Source organism: Bos indicus, chromosome 1 (genome assembly GCF_029378745.1).
Source record: "Bos indicus isolate NIAB-ARS_2022 breed Sahiwal x Tharparkar chromosome 1, NIAB-ARS_B.indTharparkar_mat_pri_1.0, whole genome shotgun sequence".
Classification (NCBI taxonomy): Eukaryota; Metazoa; Chordata; class Mammalia; order Artiodactyla; family Bovidae; genus Bos; species Bos indicus.
The window spans coordinates 3,548,575-3,572,298 of NC_091760.1; the positions used below are offsets into that span (position 1 = coordinate 3,548,575).

General features: G+C 38.1%; 1 protein-coding gene across 13 annotated transcripts in view; it reads left to right on the forward strand.

Annotated features, from left to right (window-relative positions):
- Positions 1-23,724, forward strand: part of SYNJ1 (synaptojanin 1) — a 90,971-nt gene that overhangs the window by 30,062 nt on the left and 37,185 nt on the right. For 7 of the 13 annotated variants that reach the window (XM_070785660.1, XM_070785685.1, XM_070785680.1 and 4 more), the window contains 10 exons: positions 1,361-1,586; positions 2,293-2,376; positions 6,476-6,537; positions 8,835-8,931; positions 10,435-10,604; positions 11,336-11,417; positions 14,180-14,332; positions 16,831-16,996; positions 19,246-19,269; positions 23,332-23,523. In XM_070785660.1, coding sequence (XP_070641761.1) covers positions 1,361-1,586; positions 2,293-2,376; positions 6,476-6,537; positions 8,835-8,931; positions 10,435-10,604; positions 11,336-11,417; positions 14,180-14,332; positions 16,831-16,996; positions 19,246-19,269; positions 23,332-23,523 — 1,256 coding nt within the window. The remainder of the gene's footprint in view (positions 1-1,360; positions 1,587-2,292; positions 2,377-6,475; positions 6,538-8,834; positions 8,932-10,434; positions 10,605-11,335; positions 11,418-14,179; positions 14,333-16,830; positions 16,997-19,245; positions 19,270-23,331; positions 23,524-23,724) is intronic. The other 6 variants (XM_070785665.1, XM_070785673.1, XM_070785717.1 and 3 more) reach the window with 2 other exon arrangements.

Below are 23,724 nucleotides of genomic sequence, written 5' to 3' on the forward strand. Positions count from 1 at the left end.
TAGCCTGAAGTGGTGGGGACTGGAAAGACTGCTCCAACAGCATTGATGTAGATTCTTAACAACTCTAAGCTTTCAAGAAAATGCTGTCACATTGTTTTTATACCTCTTTAAGAAACAAGATAGTGCAAAGCACTTAAGATTTCCTCTTAAACTGGTAGTTTGAAAACTCAGAGAACCAAGCTTCAATATTCTAGCAACTTCCCTTTTGTAAGGCGCCTTTATTATCTGCAAGTCCCAGAGAGGAAGTTTTTCTGCACAACAGCATATTTTACTTGGTGGTGGTTTGGTGAGGCGTTTTGGAGGCCTGTGTTTCCAACCTCCAGCCTTCCTTTGGAGAAGGAAATGGCAACCCACTCCAGTACTCTTGCCTGGAAAATCCCATGGACGGAGGAGCCTGGTAGGCTTCAGTCCATGGGGTCGCGAAGAGTCGGACACGACTGAGCGACTTCACTTTCACCTTTCACTTTGATGCATTGGAGAAGGAAATGGCAACCCACTCCAGTGTTCTTGCCTAGAGAATCCCAGGGATGGGGGAGCCTGGTGGGCTTCCGTCTATGGGGTCGCACAGAGTCGGACACGACTGAAGCGGCTTAGCAGCAGCAGTGGTTCCAGCAGAGCCCCTGAGGCAAGCAGAGGGATGTGAAGATGGCCAGTGTAGCAGGTCCCCAGCCCCCATCCCAACGTTAGCCATGACAACTCCACTTTTAATATGTTTTCTGATCATCAGGTTTCTGTGTGTTCATTTAAACAGAACTCTCTGCCCTAAAAAGGATTGAAAAGTAGGCCCTCTCTGTTACCTAGAGTATAGAAGTATTTGGAGCGCTGGGAAAACCCTAGACAGGCATTAATATGGTAATTACTAGCTCATGTAACTATTTAAATTTAATTAAAATGGAGCCTTATAAAAGTCAAGCCTTAAGAAAATCCATATATATATGAATTCCCTGGAGTTGGGTGTGGAAACGCTTTTGGAACAAGTGGTAAATACATTATGAAGAAAGACATAACAAATGGGGCCCAAATTCTAAAAACGTAGAATATGTGCTGCTTTTGCATGGCCCACCGATCACACGTCCAAGGGTCTCTCTGTCTAGCCCTATCCTCCAGTCCCTGGCACAATGAATGTAAGTGGGTTGATTTCCCTCTGGCGCCTCTGAAGTCCCAGGGGCGCTGTCTTAGAATGCATGTTGTGTTGTGCAGTGTGCTGCCTGTGCTCATCGCTCAGTCACATCCAACTCTTTGTGACCCAATGGACTGCAGTCCATCAAGCTCCTATGTCCATGGAATTTTCCAGGCAAGAATACTGGAGCGTGTTGGGGAGTGCTCATCACGCTAATGCAGTTCTTTCTTTTTCTGTTAGGAATCAGTCTTTGCACTTGCATCTCAAGCACTACGGTGTGAATTGTGACGACTGGTTATTACGCCTCATGTGTGGGGGAGTAGAAATCAGAACAATTTATGCTGCTCATAAACAGGCAAAGGCTTGCCTCATTTCCAGACTAAGCTGTGAACGAGCTGGGACCAGGTTTAACGTCCGGGGAACAAATGATGATGGTCACGTTGCCAATTTTGTAGAAACAGAACAGGTATATAGTGTTTTATCTTGCTTAATCACAAAGAACAATTGCAAAGCAGATTTTTATTTGATTCAGAACTCATTTTGACATCTGTAATGCCATTTTATGGTTGCTCTTGGCTACTTGTGAGCCTTAAGAAAGGATCCTCAAAAACAAGCTTATTTAGGTATGGCTCTTCGAGTAAGTAACAATTTGTTACTAATCAGCATGACATCATCAGTGCCCTATGTTTTAGTATTGAATTGAAAATCTTCAGTTACAGAGCTAGACAACTTAAGAAAAGTGGGTTTTAATGAAATTAAGTCAAACTCAACTCTTAAAGGTAGGTTGTGTACCATCTGAAAGGAGAAGTTACATTATTTTTGGCTATAACTATGTAATTATAAATTCAGGCCTTGCCCTCAATCCAGTTCAAGTCTTCAGATTAGTTTTTAAAAATTAGAAAAAGCTAAAGAAAAATAACAAAATGAATTCAAAAGGAATTTCTTTTTTAAAAGTTGTAATGCTTATGCTTATATTTTCACTATCGGTTAATGTTTGTAGAACTATCACTAGTTGAAAAAAATTCGGCTTATTTATGGCCTATTTTGACTATTTTGTTAGGATAATTTGTTTATGAGAGACTGGTCAAGAGATATAACTGTTAGTAGATTTGTCTTCTGATGTAGAGGTAACAACTTTGTGGAAGTATTTTACCCAGTATTTTTCTCTGTAGGTTGTGTACTTAGATGACTCTGTTTCTTCCTTCATACAAATCCGGGGATCTGTCCCATTGTTCTGGGAGCAGCCAGGATTGCAGGTATGTGTTTTGACATTTAGTTTTCTTTCTTTTTCTCTTCAGAACTTTTCATATTTTTTTAAACTTTCAGGTTAGCTTATTAGTTCCTCGGATAATTTTGTTACTCAGTCTAATAATGTTACCTGGATTTATAAATAAATAGTATACAGAAATTGTTTACAAATCCTGGAATTGTCTTAGTTATTCTTTCCTTCAGTGTTCTTTCAAATATCCATAGGAGTGCAGCTCCCATATTTCATATTAAAATTTCAATGTTTTCATGGCGTGTTGATTTTCAAAGTGTTTCTGTATTTACTATCTTCGTATATAACAATTTAGCATCTGTAGGCAGAAAAATGTAGTAGTTAAAACAAAGCTTCTGAAACTAAGCCTCTCAATTTGAATCCTTATACTGCTAGGCTGTGTGATCTCAGGCAAGTGATTTAACCCCTTAGTGTCCATTTTCTTATCTGTAACATGGTAATATTAGTAGTTCCTACTTCTTAGTTTCTTACAACCCTTACCTAGTTCTGACCGCCAGAACTAGGTAAGGGTTAGCTGAAATGGCACCCCACTCCAGTATTCTTGTGGGGAGAATCCCAGTCCATGAGGTTGCAAAGAGTTGGACACAGCTGAATGTCTGAGCACGTTTGTTGTTATTAATATATCTAGGAATTTCCTGGCATGGCAGTCAGTGGTTAGGACTCCATACTTTCACTACTGAGGGCCCAGGCTAGATCCCTGGTAGGGGAACTAAGATTCTGCAAGCCATGCAGTGTGGCCAAAAAAAAAAGAGGAACATATCTGCTGATGAAATTTTACTTTGCAGTTTGTAATGACTTGGGACTTGTCATCTTGAACATTGTTCTCTGTTTTGCTTTCTGATCTTTTCCCCCCCAAACTTTCCTTTTGTTTAGTAAATGTCTAATCTTTAAAATGTAAGATGTTTTTTTCACGTTAGTTCATAATATTGGATTGCCCATACTAGTGTGATTTTGCATTTTATTTTTATTCAAACATGTTTAGTCCCTAAAGTATAAGTTACATTCATTTTGGGCTTCTGATATATACTGCCTAGTAAATTCTGTGCCTCAGTCTATACTATTGAAAAAAATATACAGGAAAAAGAAAATTTTGCCTTCATTTACTTTCATTTAGTTCACAGCTGGGTCTCTCTTACACTCTAGGATGGTTATTGTGGAGAAAAATTGCACACCACTTGAATCTTTTCAATAAGGGAGTTTATTCAAGACAGGCTAAGAATTAACAAGGATTAACACTGGTGCTGCTTTGCTAAAATTCTTGAGTTCTTGTCAACACCAGTTTGAGTCATGTGGGTTTCATCTTTGGCATTTTGGCGTAACTTATATAGATATATTTCTTCCTGTGTCTCCCTTAGGAAAGAATACCAACCCTACCCCATTTCTATTTTTGTGACCAGAGAAGGGTGTTTGGAATATTTGCTCTAAGAAATTTCTAAAACCCTGCTTTGATGGGAGGTAAACGCTTTTGGTTTAGAGACAGGCTAGTGTAAGAGATTCTTCTAGTCTATTTATAGGCCCTCTGTTTTACTGCTTTCTGTGTTATTTTCTTAAGTTCAGAATTACAGTGTTTGATTATTCAGTAATGTTGGGTCCTGAGTAGTTACATGGAGGGATCCTCCTTGGATGGGACTTCCTTTCGACGTCCTTCTTTGTTCTGTGGCCTGTCCACACAGATAATCTGACTGGATAATGTCATTTGATTATGGGCCGACAACTGTAGATTTGAAAATTGTGCCTTTCTTGATAGAGATAGTAATTTTTGAGACCTCAAGACAGTCCAACAGTTCTGCCAAATCATCACTGAGCTGGCCTGTCATCTTGGGTTGGGTTGAGGGTTGGGTCAGTGGTTCTGAGGTATTTAGCTTAGTAGTTTTTAAAGCCAACCTTTCTTTGACCAGAGATGGATTAGTTTCATGAGTATCTTTTATCATTTTCCCCACCACTCTAAAAGAGCAGTTAATAGAGGAATGAAAATAATAGATACTGACTTTTTGAAATAAAAATACCAAGGCCCTAAGTTCATTTTTGACTTCAAGCGGTTGTTGGGTGTCCTGAGTGTTCTTAGGGCTGGAATTTATTTTCAGGGCTCCTTCAAGTTAGTCACTTAGTGAGCTGTTTCACTTCAGTGGTCACGGACAGTGAGTCCTTCCTTGGCAGTTGTCCCTTGTTCTCTCTCTTTTCCTCCATGATACATTCTTCTCAGGTTCTTGAGCTATTTTAAAGGAATCTTTGAGAGTGATTTTAAAATGCAGATTCATGGCCTCAACTTCCCATCAACTGAAGTAGAATTTGTTGGAGTAGGGCCAAGGAATCTGCATTTCAACCAGGTACCCCACCACTCAGATTAGAGAGCTTGGCGGTAGTGGATCCTGCTCAGCTGCTTTTGCAGCGCATCCAGACTGCCTGCTCCAGCGGCCAACCCTGAGCCAAGCAAGGCAGCCCTGTGATGCTTAATCCCAGTGCTGTCTGAGGTCTTGGACTTTTCTTTTCATTCCCACTTCTGTCATCTTGGTTAAGGTCTTCATAGTTTTTTCTTGCCTGAAAGATTCTCAGATTTCTAACTGGTCTCCTCCCATCTTTCTGTTGTCTAACCAACGTATTGCTGTAAGAATTGTGAATTGTAGGTAGTTTTATATATGTGTTGGGGAGCAAGTAATAGGGAACAACTACAGCCATTACCAAAAAACAAATATGAGAAAGCTTGTATTTTTTTTCACCTTCTTGACAGTTAAGAGTACTAGTGCAAGATGAATGTTAATGAATAAACAAAATGCAAAGTATTGGACTTTTAGAGAGTTAGAGGGCAACTACCTGAGATGACTCCAGAGAAAAAGTATGAACTTTGTCTGACGTTTCTGCCGCCTAAAATGCACAAACGTGTCTTGGAGCACACACCTTTCAAAGCTTAAGATTTTATACAGTCTATTGTGTACTAAAAGTAAAATGAAATAAAGATGTGACATTTGGCTAATCAGTTTCTTACTAAGAAGGAAAAGCTCTAAAGAGAGTCCACTGATTTCTCAGGACAGTCATTCAGTCATCTCGGCAGGAGAGGGAATGCTGAATGAATGATAATACTGTTAATTCAGTTTGGGACATGGATGAGCATTTAGAGCTTATTTTCTGGTTTTATTTGTCCAATTGCATGACTGATCTGGCACTTCTCCTCCATGCCACCTTTAAAGTCACATTATTCACAGATGAGCCAGGATGAATTCTGGGGAACCTTGGGCCCACAGTCTCAGGGAGGTATTTACAAGTGAAACTCAGGGAAATAATCTGGTCTCACTGTTGTATTTCTTCTTGGCATCTTTTGTATCTCTTGATTCTGCCTCATCTCTCTCCCACTTTTCCTATATGAGAAAAGAAAAACTGTAGCAACACACAGTAGGTAGTTATTTTCCATCTTGTTTAATTCTTATAACCCAAATTTCAAAATATGCTGTTGTTTTAGTTGTGTGCCTGAGAGATTGACTTGGAAAGTCTTTTTCCAGGAATGGTTATGGGATCTTTGGGTGAGAGTGGAGTGAATAGGGTATTTAGCATAACAGAGAAAAAAAATATGTAGCCATTGCACTTGTCGGCAGTCTGAAAGAGTAGATGTTTTGGTCAGGAGGCCTGTACTGTCATGGGAATCATTTTTCGGAATGAATGATGTTGCTGTAAGAGGACAGGTTTCTTCACTTGACTGGGTTTGTTCTTTTGTTGCACGAATGACAATATCTGTTGACTTACAAAGGGCACATATTTAGAACGTAAGACAAGGTAATGTATATGAAAGCACTCTTAAAAATATCTTACATAAATAAAAATTCCTGTTTTTACAGTTTACCAGTTTACCAGTGTTGCATAATGCTCTAACTTCTAGTTTTTTTTTTTTTTAATGAGGTTGTATTTTAAAAGATAAAAAGGAGAAACCCCTAGAACTTATTTTTTTAAGAGAATATCACAAATGACAATTACTGAGCTTACTACTGTGTGCTTAGCAAATGAATTATTACATAGAGTAAACAATGCTATTTCTTTCGTCTGCATGTTGGCTTTTGGTACGATTAAGCATATTTTTCTTATCTTAGGTGGGATCTCATCGTGTCCGTATGTCAAGGGGATTTGAAGCCAATGCACCTGCTTTTGACAGGTAAGACTGATGACTTTTATATATTGCTGTGAGTTTTGATGTTGCTAAGCAGTGAGATTAGTTGTATTTACTGCTTCATTTCACCTTTTGGGCTCTTAAGTAAAATTTCTTCTTGACTCTGATTTAAGTGGAAGACAGTGACACTCTTAGGAATTCTAGGAGTGATGGCAGTAAGTGGGTAGGTCTTGATGTCTTGGCCTTAAAACTACCTCTGATGGGTGTGTTATCCAATATGGTGGCTATTAGCTACGTGAAGCTAGCTCTTGGGCATTTGAAATTGACTAGTCCAGATTGAAATATGTTGTAGGTATATAATAGGTCCTGGATTTCAGACCTAGTGCAAAAAAAATGCAAAATGCCAATATTTGTTTTATATATCAATTACATGAACTAAAAAGCCTCTTGATGAAAGTGAAAGTGGAGAGTGAAAAAGTTGGCTTAAAGCTCAACATTCAGAAAACAAAGATCATGGCATCCAGTCTCATCACTTCATGGGAAATAGATGGGGAAACAGTGGAAACAGTGTCAGACTTTATTTTTTTGGGCTCCAAAATCACTGCAGATGGTGACTGCAGCCATGAAATTAAAAGACGCTTACTCCTTGGAAGGAAAGTTATGACCAACCTAGATAGCATATTGAAAAGCAGAGACATTACTTTGCTAACAAAAGTCTGTCTAGTCAAGGCTATGGTTTTTTCTCTGGTCATGTATGGATGTGAAAGTTGGACTGTGAAGAAGGCTGAGTGCTGAAGAATTGATGCTTTTGAACTGTGGTGTTGGAGAAGACTCTTGAGAGTCCCTTGGACTGCAAGGAGATCCAACCAGTCCATTCTGAAGGAGATCAGCCCTGGGATTTCTTTGGAAGGAATGATGCTAAAGCTGAAACTCCAGTACTTTGGCCCCCTCATGCGAAGAGTTGACTCATTGGAAAAGACTCTGATGCTGGGAGGGATTGAGGGCAGGAGGAGAAGGGGACGACAGAGGATGAGATGGCTGGATGGCATCACTGACTCAATGGACGTGAGTCTGAGTGAACTCCAGGAGTTGGTGATAGACAGGGAAGCCTGGCGTGCTGTGATTCATGAGGTCGCAAAGAGTCGGACACGACTGAGCGACTGAACTGAACTGAACATGTAGAAATGATACTTTAGTTGTATTGGATTAAATAAAATATATGTAAATTAATTTGACCTTTTGGTTTTTACCTTTTTAAGTTGCCTTCTGGAAAATTTTAAATTATATCTGTGACTTACGTTATATTTCCTGTGGATGACATTGCTCTCTAGCCTCTGGACTGATTAGAAGCTGGAGAGACTAAAGGATCCTCTGTGGGGCCTATTTATCTTAAGGCTGGAGCTGTTCAGGAGCTCTGAATCCACACGGAGTAGGCAGTGTCCTCACATGTGAGGTGCAGCCTAGTGCCCTCTACCCTCATTGCCTTGCCAACCTAGCTGCATGGCTCCTGGTTTCCATGTCCACCCAGCATTAGCCTCAGGGTGGAGAGGGGGCCAGATGACTCTGAAAGCCCTAGCATCAGCTCAGTGCAGTTCAGTTGCTCAGTCGTGTCCGACTCTTTGCGACTGCATGGACTGCAGCACGCCAGGCCTCCCTGTTCATCACTAACTCCTGGAGCTTATTCAAACTCATGTCCGTTGAGTCGGTAATGCCATCAAACCATCTCATCTTCTGTTGTCCCCTTCTGCTCCTACCTTCAATCATTCCCCACATCAGGATCTTTTCCAGTGAGTCAGTTCTTTGCATCAGGTGGCCAAAGTACAAGGAGTTTCAGCTTCAGCATCAGTCCTTCCAATGAATATTCAGGACTGATCTCCTTTAGGATGGACTGGTTGGATCTCCTTGCAGTCCAAGGGACTCTCAAGAGACTAATGGAAAAACCAAAGCTTTGACTAGACGGACTTTTGTTGGCAAAGTAATGTCTCTGCTTTTTAATATACTGTCTAGGTTGGTCATAACTTTTCTTCCAAGGAGGAAGCATCTTTTAATTTCATGGCTGCAGTCAAAGTCTGTCACTGTTTCCATTGTTTTCCCATCTATTTGCCATGAAGTGATGGCAAATAGATGATAAGTTGATAAGTCAGAGAGAAAATTGCATTAACTGACTTTTCACAAATTCAGAGTTTTGATTCCACGTGAAATGGATTTGTATATAGTTTTGCCAATCCTATGAGTTTAAAATACTGCCATGTAGGTCCTGGTTAAAAGTGGGTTCCTGTTTATTGAAAAAAGTTTTTGACTTATCACTTGACATACGCTTACTGCCTTTCTACCTTTAACAGGCATTTTAGGACACTTAAGAATTTGTATGGTAAACAAATAATAGTAAATCTGCTTGGATCTAAGGAAGGTGAACATATGCTAAGTAAGGCTTTCCAGGTAAGTGATCATTTTTTTCCTTCTGTTCTGGCCCATGGACACCTAGGATAGTATTTTAAAAATAATAGTCAAATTCTTCCAGGAATAAGTTCTTCCTGGAAGAAGATTGAATACTTGTTGGAACCATTAGTTCTTTGAAGGCAGGTAGGCAACAATTTAGGGTAATCTTGCTGAAATTGGGATTATAGAACGCTTTTAAGGCATTGACCCTGTTTTCTAATCTGCTTATTTATGTAGTGGAGAAGCAGAAGAATACCCTCCTCCTAAAAAATGTTCATCAGTCACTGGCAGAAAGATACCAGGCAGTTTCCCCCTTCATCTCTTCATTGCTTTGGCTAGTTCCTACAAACCATAGTCACTGTTTTAAATCTATGAAATTGTGAATAAAGCATTTGTATACACACAGGACTTCTTGTACCAATGAAAGAAAATTTGAGAATTTCACATAAGTAAGAACCTAAAGAAATGTCTGACTTCTAAAGAAAACATACTTTTCATAAATATTTATTGGATCAATAATGAATTGATATAAATTATAGTGTTATATAAGGTTATAACCTTAAACAAAATGGCTAGAAAACATTTTCTCACGTTAATGAAGTCCAGGATTAATTATTTGGCTATTTTGTTTGAATATCATTAATAAACAAGTTATACTTTAGAGAGTGACTTTTTATTATAAGCTTTTAAAACATTTGTATATATTGAATGAAGGTATAAAAATGAATTCTTCAAATTTTGATGAGCTTTTCCTTAGAAGTCAATTACTTTGTTTTGAGATTCTATAATAGATATAGTCATTATATTTTTATGGTAAAAAATGAAATGCTGGTTGTTGGAAATAACTTTTCATTTTCTAAACCAAATGAAAATGTGAAGTTCCCTGATATTAATTATGTAAGACCTAACTAATCTATCTGGAATAGTATAGGAGGTTTTAGGAAAAGGATGCTGTAAGATATTAGCAAGTAATTTTTCATTTTACTGCCAATGGCAATGAAAGAAAGCTTTGTGAAATTAGTAAGATTTCAAGAACCTGCTTAGATTTTCATTTAAAATAAAAGTTCCATTTATAACATTGTGTTGATACAATCATATTTGGTTAACATTTAAATGAATATTTCCATGGTGGCTCAAACGGTAAAGAGTTCACCTGCAGTGCAGGAGACCTGGTTCAATCCCTGGATCGGAAAGTTCCCCTGGAGAAGGGAATGGCTACCCACTTCAGTATTCTTTTCTGGAGAATTCCATAGACAGGGGAGCCTGGCGGGCTACAATCTATGGGGCCGCAAAGAGTCAGACACAACTGAGTGACTAACACTTTCACTTTCCTTGGCAGTCCAGTGAGTGGTTAAGAATCTGCAGTTTCACTGCAAGGGGCGTGGGTTTGATCCCTGATTGAGGATAGGGGAGATAGGGGATCCTGCCTGCCGGATCTGTGATTTGCAGCCAAAAAAAAAAAACCGAAGAAGAATTAAATGAATATTTTATTTTTATTTTCAGAGTCATCTGAAAGCTTCTGAACATGCTGCTGATATCCAGATGGTGAATTTTGACTATCATCAAATGGTTAAAGGAGGAAAGGCAGAAAAATTACATAGTGTTCTTAAACCTCAAGTCCAGAAGTTTCTGGATTATGGAATTTTTCATTTTGATGGAAGTGAAGTTCAAAGGTTTGACTTCTCTGTTTTTCCTTTTTTTTAAATTGGAACTTTTCTGTAGTTATTTAATTTCTTTATTATACTTGATTTTAAGCTTGTTGTTCTTCTTTCTAATAGTAGCTTACATTACTGGGCACGTGCTATGTGTGGGTCAGGTAGTGCACTTAGTCTTTACAATTATTAATAACAACTGTAGGGATGGGTCACACTGGAGGAAGTGGGGGGCTGAAAGCTGTCATCTTCCCCACGTCACGTAAGTAGAAAGTGTTAGAGCTCGAATTCATCTAGCTCCAAATCTCATGCTGCTCTTTCGGAGGCTGTTCCATTTCTCTCGTAAAATTAATGTCATAATATTTCTTGGCCTCAGTAAAGATTATTTAATGCAAATAAAAGACATGGGTTATTGTCTGTTCTGCTATAGAACTGCGTGGTTATAAATCTGAATGTGTGTTTAGCTCCTGACTACTGGCCTCATTAAAAATAAGTGGATGTGGTTGACTGGAGAGCTAGTAATAGAGAGTGGACGGCAAAATGTTAACGCTTATAGAATCTGGATGGTGGGTATATGGATGATCACTGTAAAATTCTTTCATCTTTTTTGTGTGTTTGAGAATTATACTAGAGAATTGAAGTGGGGAGAAAGTAGATGCTACATTTTAATCAGCTTAATTTTTCTCAGTTTGTTTTAGCTTTTGTTATTTTGGTTTTAAATTGCCCATTTAGTTTCACTGAATTTGTTTCAGGTGCCAGAGTGGTACAGTTCGAACAAACTGCTTGGATTGTCTTGACAGAACAAATAGTGTGCAGGCATTCCTTGGTTTAGAGGTAAAAAAATATGTGTATGTAACTTAACGTCAAATTCCTTTTTCAGTGCTTTTGTGATATTTATGTTTGGCATTAATTATTTTTCACAAAATGAAGTTAAGCTTCATTTTCACAAATAAAGTTTGACTTCTCTTCTAGTTTTTTTTTTTCAAGTAGTGTCCCTTTTCATTTAAATGTTTCCTTTATCTGTTCTAAATACTTTCTTTAGATAGCTTCTGTTTCCTTTTATTGTTCATTAACTTTGCCTCCAAAAAAAAAAAGCCTGCTGTTTATACTGTTTTAGTAATTGTCTCGCCTGCCTGTCTTTTGGATAGGCAAAATATATATAATATATATATATATATATATTATTCTCAGTATTGTAATTTTTAAAAAATAATTTTATTTATCTATTTTTGGCTGTGCTGTGTTTTCATTGCTGCGTGGGCTCTTTTTCTAGTTGTGGCAAGCAGGGGCCACTCTGCTGTTGCGGTGCTGGGCTTCTCATTGCAGTGGCCTCTTGTTGCGGAACATGGGTTCCAGCGTGCTCGGGCATCAGCAGTCGCAGCTCCCGGGCTCTAGAGCACAGGCTCAATAGTTGTGGCCCACCAGCTTAGTTGCTCCGCAGCATGTGGGCTCCTCCCAGACCAGGGGTTGAACCCGTGCTTCCTGCGTTGGCAGGTGGATTCTCTAGCACTGAGCCACCAGGGAAACCCTTGATACTGTCTTTTTAAGACCTTTTGGAATTAAGGAGGATCTATTTTCACATGTACAACCCTATAGAATTATATTTTTAACAATCTAAACCAGTACAGTTTACATAGCATTTTTTTAAAAATTGCTACAAAAACCAGGATCAGTTGAAAAATGTCATTGTTAGAATAAAACTGAATGAGAGCCAACTTCTCTAACACACTCTTTGTTTAAAATTTTGTCTTTAGTACTTACCTATCAAACTCAGTCTAATTTAGGCATAATCTCAACTATGTGACAGACTGTGTAGCAATACTTAGATTTCCCAATCTTGCCCCTTATGCAGCTGTCAGGGTCATAAGACTATGGTGGGTCTTCATTTAGTTCTGTAGGAACTTAGCATAGTTCTCCAATACTGTAAAACCAGGAATAGAAAGTAAAAGGTTCTTATTTCCTCTAGCAAATGATCTTAAATTTGGCTAGAATATTGGTTAATTAGTTACTCTGCAGCTGAGATTCATTCAGTCTCAAAAGGAAAGTACCATGTATAGAATTTCCTACTAGAAAAATGTATTTTTGATGTAACTAGATTTTACTGCTTTGCCTTTTTTGAAATCTGTTGTTGAGGATTATCATTATAATTTAGAAAATATGACAGAAGAAAAGTGAAAGCAGGCATTTGATTACTGTGGATTGAGTTTTATGAGATATCTTGGGTTTATGTTGAGTTCTCTTAAGTGGCTAAAGACATTTAGTTAGAGTAAGCTTGTGAAACACTTGAACATCTTCACTGAACATAGAACAAGTGTTAGTTTTCAGAATCTGTCTTAGTGGACTACCCACTGTTTGTTATTAATATTAGGTGTGAGAGTACTTACTCCCCTAGTAGCTTGACTGGTTACAAAATATACTGCAAGTGTAAGTAAAAGCAAACTGCTTGTAGTGAAAACCAGTTTTGCCCAGTTCTTTGAAGAAAGAGGAGATGATAAAGGAGAACCTGGAGGCTTGTTTGCTTTATTCTACATGCCAGCAAAAGAACAGCCCTGGTGTAAGTCTAGGCAATAGGATTAGACCCAGTATAGAGTTTTTAATATTATTTTAGTTTTTGATCCCTGTGTAATTATGGATAATCTCCATAATATCTTTATCTTATAGATAAGATAAAAGGAAACACAAGTGGGAAGGAGTTAAGTAAAACTACAGGGGCATAGACTATGACTGGATTCCAAATAAGAGAAATAGACTGGGTAAGGATTATACATTGCTTTGACTTTGCCAGACTTTAAGGCTAAGAGTCATTCAGAGTAAAGACTTCTAAACACATATACTGTGATGAAGGAACTGTGGTAGCCCCAAGATCCTCTCATTCTTCGAATACTGTGTTCCCCCTAGTTCTCCCTTATGTACTTTACTGATACGAATTCAGTACATTCAGAGCTGTCATGACTTTATTCAGAAATATGACTTATTTAAAAATTTTGATATCAATTCAAGAGCAGCTCTGCTTTTTTCATAATCTCCTGACCTTAATTACCCAAACATATAGAACCAAATGCAAAAATTAAAGAAAGTTATTTCTATACATTTTTAAATAAAGTACGTATATTCCTCTGCTCCAGTGGGTGCTGTTGCATAATTATTCTTTTAGGTGAACAAGATAAACTAGTCTGATTTATAGGAACTTTTTTTTTTTTTTTTTTCTTATTTTGGCCCCACAGCTTGTGGGATCTTAGATCCCCAACCAGGAATTAAACTCAGGCCTTCGGCAGTGAAAGCAGGGAGTCCTAACCACTGGACTGCCAGGGAATTCCCTAAAGGTTTGGGACATTTTAAAAAGCTTAATATCATTTAACCAGAAAAAGTTCTTGTTACTACAAGGATTGAATACTGTAGGTTGCATTGATGTGATAGTTACTTTAGAAATTGGCATGGGGGGGAATAACAAAGCCTAGTAAACTTGAATTTTCAGAATCCAGACCCACAACATCCTGTAACTATAAATTTTTGGTTTGATTCTGGTAGTTCTTAAAAGGTCACATCTTAATGGATGTATTTATATACTTATAAAAGTTTCTTTTCTGCTATTTTAGATGCTGACTAAACAGTTGGAAGCTCTTGGTTTAGCTGAAAAGCCTCAGTTGGTGACTCGCTTTCAAGAAGTTTTTCGATCAATGTGGTCTGTGAATGGTGATTCAATCAGTAAGATTTATGCAGGAACTGGAGCCCTTGAAGGAAAGGCTAAGGTAGATCTAGATTATAAAAGATCCTCTTTTTTTCTTCTTTAATAAAGCTTTAAATGAACTCTTTTAAGTTAGTAGTTTTTTTTAAGGTATCTATTTTAGAATTCTGTTTCATCATGTTTTTATGTCCTGTTTATTACCTCCTTCTCTAGTGGATACTAATGACTGAATGGATAGTTATTTCCCTAGGTTTGAGAGGTATATTATATATGTATGACATATTTAGTTGTTTAGTGATAATCTACTAGGCTTACATACGTATTACTTCCGATTTTTTTAATGATTTTTCACTTGCATATGTGTTTTAATTTTTATACTGTTTATTTTAATCAGAAATATGTTTTTTTTTAAGCCTTTGCTTTGCCTTTTTTATTTATTTTTTTTGGTCACACAAGGCAGCATGTGGACCTTAGTTCCTTGGATCAGGGATCAAACCCAGGCCCCTGCAGTGAAAGTGCAGAGTCTTAACCACCAGACTGCTATGGAATTACCCAAAATATGTTTGTGTTTTTTTAAATTAGGGCCGTCTTTGGTGGCCCAGTGGTTAAGATTCCACGCTTCTAGTGCAGGGGGCGTGGATTCGATCCTTAGTTGGGGAACTAAGATCCCACAGGCTGCGCAGCACAACCATAATTAAAACAAAAGTTCCCGCCTCCCCAAATGTTACTCTTGCCAAGAAAGGGTCTTACCTTACTTGCCTTTGTGTCCCCAGTGCTTGCCGCAGCACATACAGTTGGATAGATGGGTGACAAGCGCCGGATGGACAGATAAATCAGTGGGTACTTTATGCAACACCACCTATGAACCCAGTGCTATCAGGGCTGAAGTTTTTATTCTTTTTCTTATCTTACCTTGACAAGGAGGCTATCAAAATGTGCCTTTGCAAGTGTGAGGTGTGGACGTAATTATGTATCTGTATGTCATCATTACTTTAATTTGTTGGTATTATCTACAGACTGCTTCTGCTTTAGTGTTTGTCCCTTACTGAGGGACTTTGGGTACATACTTGAAATATTTTTCATTATATCCTTAAATATTGACCTTTTATGGCTTCTGGATTCAGCTGAATTTATTAATGTACTACAACCCTACAATTTCTCAAATTACCCCAGGAATAGAAACAGAGACATTTACTACTTGTATAGTTTCTTACTTAGTCTCTTCAGTATAGCAGCTGAATTTCATCATCTCAAGTCTTCTGTTTTCCACTTCTTCCTCTTCTGTGTCTCATAAAACGCCATGCCTCTGTTCAGAAGTATTGGCCTTAGCTGCAAAGTTCCTTTTGTTCAACTCAGAAATAATTTGTATTGACATTTACAAATATTTACTTCTTAAATGGTCCCTGTTTTGAAAAACCTGATGTTGTTAAACTTTCATGTATTCTTTTTTAAATAAACAACATAATTCTTGCTTTTAAACCTGATTCTCTACAACTATTGCTTAAAATATTCTTTTATGTTCTGCCTCTTTGTTTCTGCAATTGACTGTCTATGTACAGAGGTTACATATATTTTCAGTGATCTTTTCTAACAAACTAGATATGAAATTTTATGTATTAAATATACTAGTCTGAATTGACCTGAAATCTAACATCTGAACTGCTCTTTCTTTTCCTTTCTCTGGGTTCCTTTTGATTAATTGCCTGATAATGTGAATGGTGAGTCCCCTTTTTAAAATAATGTTATTTACATTTGTTTTATGGAAGGAAATAACATTTTTAAGCCTCAAATCCTTGTTATTTCTTTGAGGAATAAAAATTACATATTGCAAACTAAAGTTTTTTTTTAACTTTTTTTTAAACAGTCATCAAAATCTGTAAGATTAAAATATCTTTATGGTAACTAACACACCTGAGTGAAGTAAACGTTCACTAGAAGTTATAATCAGCTCTCTCACTGTAGGAATTGGCATGCAGTTTATATTTTTATATTTACATAGGCAAAATGAGCTAAAATAGAAAACTGTAGTTTCTATGTTACAGGCTAGACCTTCACTCTCATGCTCAGTTTTGTTTCTAACTAATATCAGTTACTTGGGAGCAATCTCAGTTTTATTCTCTGCTGTTCGTGTGCTTTGGAGTTTTTCTGAGAGTGCGGACGTGCAGTGTGTCCTCCTCTATCTCCTCTGCTTCTCCCCACCCGCCCCGTCCACCCCAGGCCTGACAGTCACAATGGGAGAAGTGATCTCCTTGCCTTGAGTAAGCACATTTCAGTCTGTTTCCTCTCCAGTAAACAGTTACACAGGTTTACTGCTCTGGATGTCATCAGTGGATGCAGCTGTGGCACTGAGCCCCTTCTGTCTCCCTGCAGTGCTGTTATCCAAAAGAGGAAAGGAAACAGTGACACCTTAATGTGACATTTTAATGTGACAGTTTGATATTCAGAATGGAATGATGAGGTCCTTTTACTACAGTGAAGTCGTATACAACTTATCTAAAGTTTCAGAATACCTATTGAGTGAAAACAATGTACAATGAAAGTCCATGCTTTTTTCCCCAACAGGCTGGAAAGTTAAAAGATGGTGCTCGTTCAGTTAGTAGAACAATTCAGAATAACTTCTTTGACAGCTCCAAGCAAGAAGCAATTGATGTTTTGCTCCTGGGAAATACTCTAAATAGTGATTTAGCTGACAAAGCTCGAGCCCTTTTAACTACTGGAAGTTTGCGTGGTAGGCGTACTTTATATTTTACTTTATGTTGTCTGTATTCCTTCTAAAAGTCCAAGAGGTGAATGTAAACGTATTTACATATATACTTTCTAGTTTGAATTGATTAAAATAGTTTTTTGAAAGAATTTCTATCATTGTAATTTTCTAAAATTCCATTCTCCAAAGGAAGTTTGATTCTCCTAAAATATTTATAGCATTAGCAGAATTATTAAGCTGTAAACTGAAGCCCATGCATGTTTTCTTTTATAGATTATGATTGAGGGGGCAAATGATTTAAATATTGCTAACTTTATTTAAGGCAAGATTTCATAAAATATTCAACTAGTACTTTCAGTATTCAGTAACCTAGTTATGTAGAAAGCATTGCTTTATTGAAAAAAAACAATACCTGTTCTGGTTATTTTACTAATCACAACCCCAGACGTTTCTATAACTTGGTCTTACTTTTTAAGTGCTGCTGTTTGAATAAGCTTTAAATCATATTAATAATTTTAAAATGTTGCTTATTATTGGACACTGTCATCCCCAATTTTAATATTTGACATAAAATATATGCCAGGCTTTCAGAATAGCTGTTGATTTTTCACTGTGTTTCTTTAAAACCAAAAGAATTTGAGCTCATGTCAGTGAGCATATTAAGCAGGATCATGGGAAAACTCAGTATACATTGTATAACTTATTAAATTAGACTCCCTTAATTTTTTTTTTTTTTCTATTTTAGCTTTCCAGCACTCTGAACATTTTTTTTTACTTCTGTTATCCCCCAAAAGAACCCTTTCAGTTTTCCCTGTTCAACTAGGAGAAATTGTTCCTCAAATAACCTCCTCATGGGTTATCACTTGTTATCATGGATTCTTTCAGAATTCTGCGTGGTGCTGAAGGTAGTTAATTACATGTCAGCTCCTCAGGGATCTGTGAGTAGACTGGGGGACTGAAATCTACTAAAGCTCTGAACACCAGAATCTGATCATAGCTACTGCTTTTAACTTCAGGCTTTCTTCCAGCAGTAGACACTGACTCATTTGCGTCTTATCACCTCTTTCCACCCGTGCCTTCTTTGATATGGAGGCATTAATCAGCAACCACTGAAAGTAAGCTATTAAAGGAAAGAGAAGTGAGGGACCTGAATAATTCCCAGACTTGATCATTAGTTTTTTAGTTTCCTGCACATTTTACTATGTGAAGAACGTACCCTTAAAAAAACAGTACAGTCAATTCTGCTATAGCTCTTATTTTAAGAATGAGAATTTATTCCAACGGGGATGCTATGTCAGGAAAAATTGTGAGTATAACGCCAATTCCGTAGTAGTTCATGCATATTTCACTGGTGGTAGTAGTGCTAGAGAAATGCAGAAAGCTGTACTCAGCGGAACTGAGGTGGATAGAAATATACAAAACACACATATACATGTGCATGGACCTCTCCCTCCCTCTGTTCACCAACTGTGTGATGAGCCAGATCCTCCCATATCTGGTGTCACAGCTTACTATCTAGTTTCGGAGAAGCCTTCTTCCAGCATTCACAATTGCTCACAAGCACAGGCATCTTCCTGCTCATTTATAAGCAAACCTCAAGTCTTTTTCAAGATAAAGTACCATATGTTAGACGTATTTGTCCATTCCTTAACCGTTTAACATGTGTAGGGTTCTGCTACTGTTTTTATAGCAGGTTCCTATCTTGGCACATCATTGCTGAAGTGTTTGAATGTTGTGCCCAAACCCAAATATTTTTGCCATAAACCCCATGCCTGTGGGAATTTATACCATCTTGCATAGCTGGTCATTGTGTTGGAATGTATGTGTTTTTTTAATAACTGAACTGATTGTACCTGTCAGCTGGTGAGTCCCAAAAAATACTCCAAGGTGTGCATTAGGGCAGTATCTGCAATATTTCAGTGTCCTCCAGCCTCTTAGGTTTTCAGGTTCGTATTCTCAGAAGTATGTGCACTTGCACACTCAACAGACATACATATGGGACCGGCCTGGAAAGCAGGCCTAGAACCTTCTGATTGTGAAACTCTGCACATCACTATGTCCCCGTAGGATTTTTCTTAGATACAGTGGGTTTACATCAGTTATTGTCATTTATTTTATCTTTGGTATCCTTCAGCCATCAGAAAAAATGTCATCAAACTAAATCAAAAGAAAAAAATGAAGCTGTCTGAGAAGGTTTTGTCATAACACTCGACTTCAACTGTAACTTACTGTGTTACTAATGACTCTTTGTTTTCTTCTTGATGCATCCGTAGTTTCTGAACAGACGTTACAGTCAGGTACAGTATAGAAAATCAACCTGTCAATAAATGCAACTTTTTCTCAAATTTTTTTTAAAAAGCGGATGTTGTATATAAATAGAGCCACAAATAAATGGAAACTTTATTTTTCCCTCTGATTCTGACAGGATAAATTGATGCTTTGTTTTAATCTAAGAAAAAGAATTTTAAGTTTGAGAAAACAGACTACTTCATTTAGAAGGAGCTATGCCAAGCTCTTTGTCTTCTTGTAGCAAGTGCTTAATTTCAATTAAATATGGGTCATCTAGTTTTAATTTTACTTTTACATTTCAGTGAACAAACATTATTAGTGTTATATTTTACCCTTTATTGTTGTTTAGTCACTAAGTCATGTCTGACTCCTTTGCGACCCCATGGACCATAGCCCACCACGTTCTTCTGTCCATGGAATTTCTCAGGCAAGAATATTGGAGTGTGTTGCCATGTCCTCCTCCAGGGGATTTCCCAGCTCGGGGGTTGAACCTGCATATCCTGCGTTGTCAGGAGGATTCTTTACCACTGAGCCAACAGGGAAGTCCTGAAAAAAACCTAGATGTGACTCTTACAGATTAATGGGAAATACTACCTATGATGTTTACAACTACTCAATAGCACTTGTCACACACATAACATTTTAAAAAAGACATTGACTCATTTTCTCATATGGTGTGTGAAATATTTTCTGAAACTGGAAGACCTGCACTAAAATATGATCTGAAATCTTTTAAAAAGCATTAAGATTGCTAGCAAAGTTAGAAGAGCCAAGTGTGTAAGACCTAAAGGTCTTATTTTTCTTGTCATTCCAGTTCTTAAAAATCTCATACCTTCATTCTCTGGACAAGGTTTATGATCTTGTCTTTAAACTTGAGTCTGTGGCAAAAGGAACTCTTGCCAGAAACTTTGCTGAAAAGACATCTTTTCTTCCCTTCACTTAAGATTTGGTATCACTTAAGATTTTTGTTTCACTTAGTTATTTTTCTGAGTGTTTTAAGACACTGTAGGTAAGTTTTTGAGAAGATGGAGGAAGAGAGCACTTGTATTTATTTTTGAATTAACATCATGAAATCCGTTTTCTGAAATGATATGATATTTAGGAATGGACATCTGTTTGAACAGAGACACATTTCTTTCTGCACATTAAGGTGCCAACCAGTTTTTTTAAAAAAGAATAAACTAGGAATTTTAAAACTTTTTATTCCCATTTATAAACTGACTTTAGTAGCTTACTCAATGTGGTACATGGTTTTCTTCACACAATTCATTGTATGTCTTGCTGCATATTTTAAGCCATTAAATAATTATAGAGCTTGTGTTTTCATGTAGAAAGGATTGTAGAAGCTGTTTTCATAGTAGTAACACTGTCAGTGACTTCGATTAGAAAGACCAGTGTTGATCAGTAGTAATAGAGAAGGATTCTTTATCCAAGTTCAGCCAACATTCAGTTAACCATATCAACAGGCCAGAAAAACAATCTGCTTTCATTCCCCCCAGACTCGGTGCAAGTAATCAGATAACAGACTCAGAGATGTATACATGTGCCCTAGGAACAGTGAGGATGTGCTTGTCACCTGAACCTGCAGTTCTTTTGTAGGATTCACAAGTCAGACTGTTTTCATTCTAATCCAAAAATGTTATCAGCCTTTTTCACTCATTCTTTCACAAGCTTGCTTGCTGTACCTTGGTATCCATTCCAAAAATAATAATTAATATCATAATAAAATAAGATCACCTGGTGAGAGGTGAAGATCATTTTGATTTCCGTCTCCTCTTGGCAGTTAACCACCCTTTTAAGGGCATATTCTTTATCATTATTAATGGATTGAAGTCCTAGGAAGTTTCTATTCACTTTAAGTGCCAGGATTTGACTTAATCTAAGTGAAATGTGGTTTAGAAGGCAGAAAGTTAGGTGGAAGCCAAAAAGTAGGTGGAGAAGAGAGATTGAGGATTCAAAATGTATTTCATGTTTATTCATTTAACCATTGTTTACTGAACGCTCAGTATGTACCGGGAGAAGGCAGTGGCACCCCACTCCAGTACTCTTGCCTGGAAAATCCCATGGACAGAGGAGCCTGGTAGGCTGCAGTCCGTGGGGTTGCTAAGAGTCGGACACAACTGAGCGACTTCCCTTTCACTTTTCACTTTCATGCATTGGAGGAGGAAATGGCAACCCACTCCAGTGTTCTTGCCTGGAGAATCCCAGGGACGGTGGGGCCTGGTGGGCTGCCGTCTATGGGGTCACAGAGTCGGACATGACTGAAGTGACTTAGCAGCAAGCAGCAGCAGTATGTACCAGGTGCTCTTCTAGTCTGGAGATATTGGAGCAAATAAAATAGACCAAAACTTCTATATAGCACAGGGAACTTGACTTAATGATCTGTGGTGGCTCAAATGGGAAGGAAATCCAAAAAAGAGGGGATGTATGTATACATGTAGCCGATTCCCTTTGCTGTAGAGCAGAAACGGACACAACATTATATAGCGACTATCGGGGCTTCCTGTGTGGTGCAGCAGTAAAGAATTCACCTGCCATTGCAGGGGGCACAAGAGACACGGGTTCGATCCCTAGGTGAGAAGATCCCCTGGAGGAGTAAGTGGCAATGCGCTCCAGTATTCTGCCTGGAAAATTCCATGGGCAGAGGATCCTGGTGGGCTATGGTTGAAAAGAGTCAGACGTGACTGAGCACATACACTCACACATCCCAATAAATAAATAAAATGAAAGGATATTCATTCTGTATGTGTTAGTCACTCAGTCATGTTCTACTTTGTGCCCCATGGACTGTAGCCCTCCAGGCTCCTCTGTCTGTGGAATTCTCCAGGCAAGAATACTAGAGTGAGTTGCCATTTCCTACTCCAGGGGATTTTCATGACCTAGGGATTGTACCCGGGTCTCCTACATCGCAGGCAGATTCTTTACTGTCTGAGCCACAGAACTATCATATTATCAAGCATATCTACTTCTGGATATATATTTGCATACTGAAGTGGGTAGCCATTCCCTTTTCCAGGGGATCTTCTTGATCCAGGGATCAAACCCAGGTCTCCTGCATTGCAAGCAGATTCTTTTACCATCTGAGCTACCAGGGAAGCTCCATTCATTCTGGTTCCCCTGCACAAAAAATGAAAATGAGATCAACCAACATTTCTGCCCTTGTGGAACTTCCATTTTCGGTGAGGGGTGACAGTTAACAGGATAAATAAATAAAATGCATAGTTTGTACATGGTAATAAATAAACACCATAGAGAAAAGTAAAGCAGGGAGGTGATATGGACAGTAAGAGACAGAATGCACATTTTAATAAGCTGATCAGGAAAAGCCTCACGGCAGAGTTGATGCCTGCAAGCGGTGAGGGAATAGTGTTGCGAGCAGTGGAAGCAGCCAGTGCAGAGGGGGTCCAGGGCCAGAGCGGTGAGCGAACAGGGTGGGATGGCAGCTGAGGGTAGAGAGGCAGGGCAGGTTGTCTGGGGTCTTGTAGAACATTGGTGAAGACGGTGTCGCCTGTGATCTGGGAGGCTTTTAGTAATGGCTTCATTCTCCAGCATCTCATTATTGTCCATGATTTGCGTTTGTGTCAGGGAGCTGTTTTTCATCAAGCTACCTGTGAGTAGTTAGAGTCCTATATGTCATGGTTCTTGAACATCTTTCTTTGGGGAAAAATAACTTATTTTTACTAGCTTCCGAATGAAAGTTGTCTGTAAGTCAGTTGCTATATTCCTTAAAATTTGCAGTCTCTGATTTTGTGTATCATAAAATGATGTACTACTTCACTGAAACAGAACTGTTTTGCATGTTTTATGTTGCTGAATTAATTTTGTAATAGTTTTTTTTACTTGGGCTGTTGTACTTCACGTAGTTGATATTTTCAAAGTGTGTTGGTTACTTGCATTGTGTTGGGCTCTGTGTTCAAGGCTTATCTCTTTTGTGCCTGTGCATGTATTTGATGCTTGTTTGTGCCAATGATGGTAATTGTACTTTCTAGCCATCATCTCTCAGTTATGAAGATCAATTTTTGTAAATGTTTTCACGCACCCAAAATTTTGTTGTATTTTGTTTTTACCAGCATCTTCTAAAGTACTAAAGAGTATGTGTGAGAATTTCTACAAGTATTCAAAGCCCAAGAAAATTCGAGTATGTGTGGGCACATGGAACGTGAATGGCGGGAAGCAGTTTCGCAGCATAGCTTTTAAGAATCAGACCCTTACGGACTGGCTTCTTGATGCCCCCAAGTTAGCTGGCATCCAGGAGTTTCAAGGTTGGCTTCTTACAATATGGATTAATTAACCCTGACTCTGATGTATTAACCTAGAAAACAAATGCGGCGCTTCACAATATGCAGTACTTTATAAAAGAAACTTCTATATATACATTTGAAGCCCAGCATTCTTCTTAGAGATCAAATCTCTTCAAATCTTAGGTCTTCTGTATTCATAGACCTTTCTCTACTACTTCATAG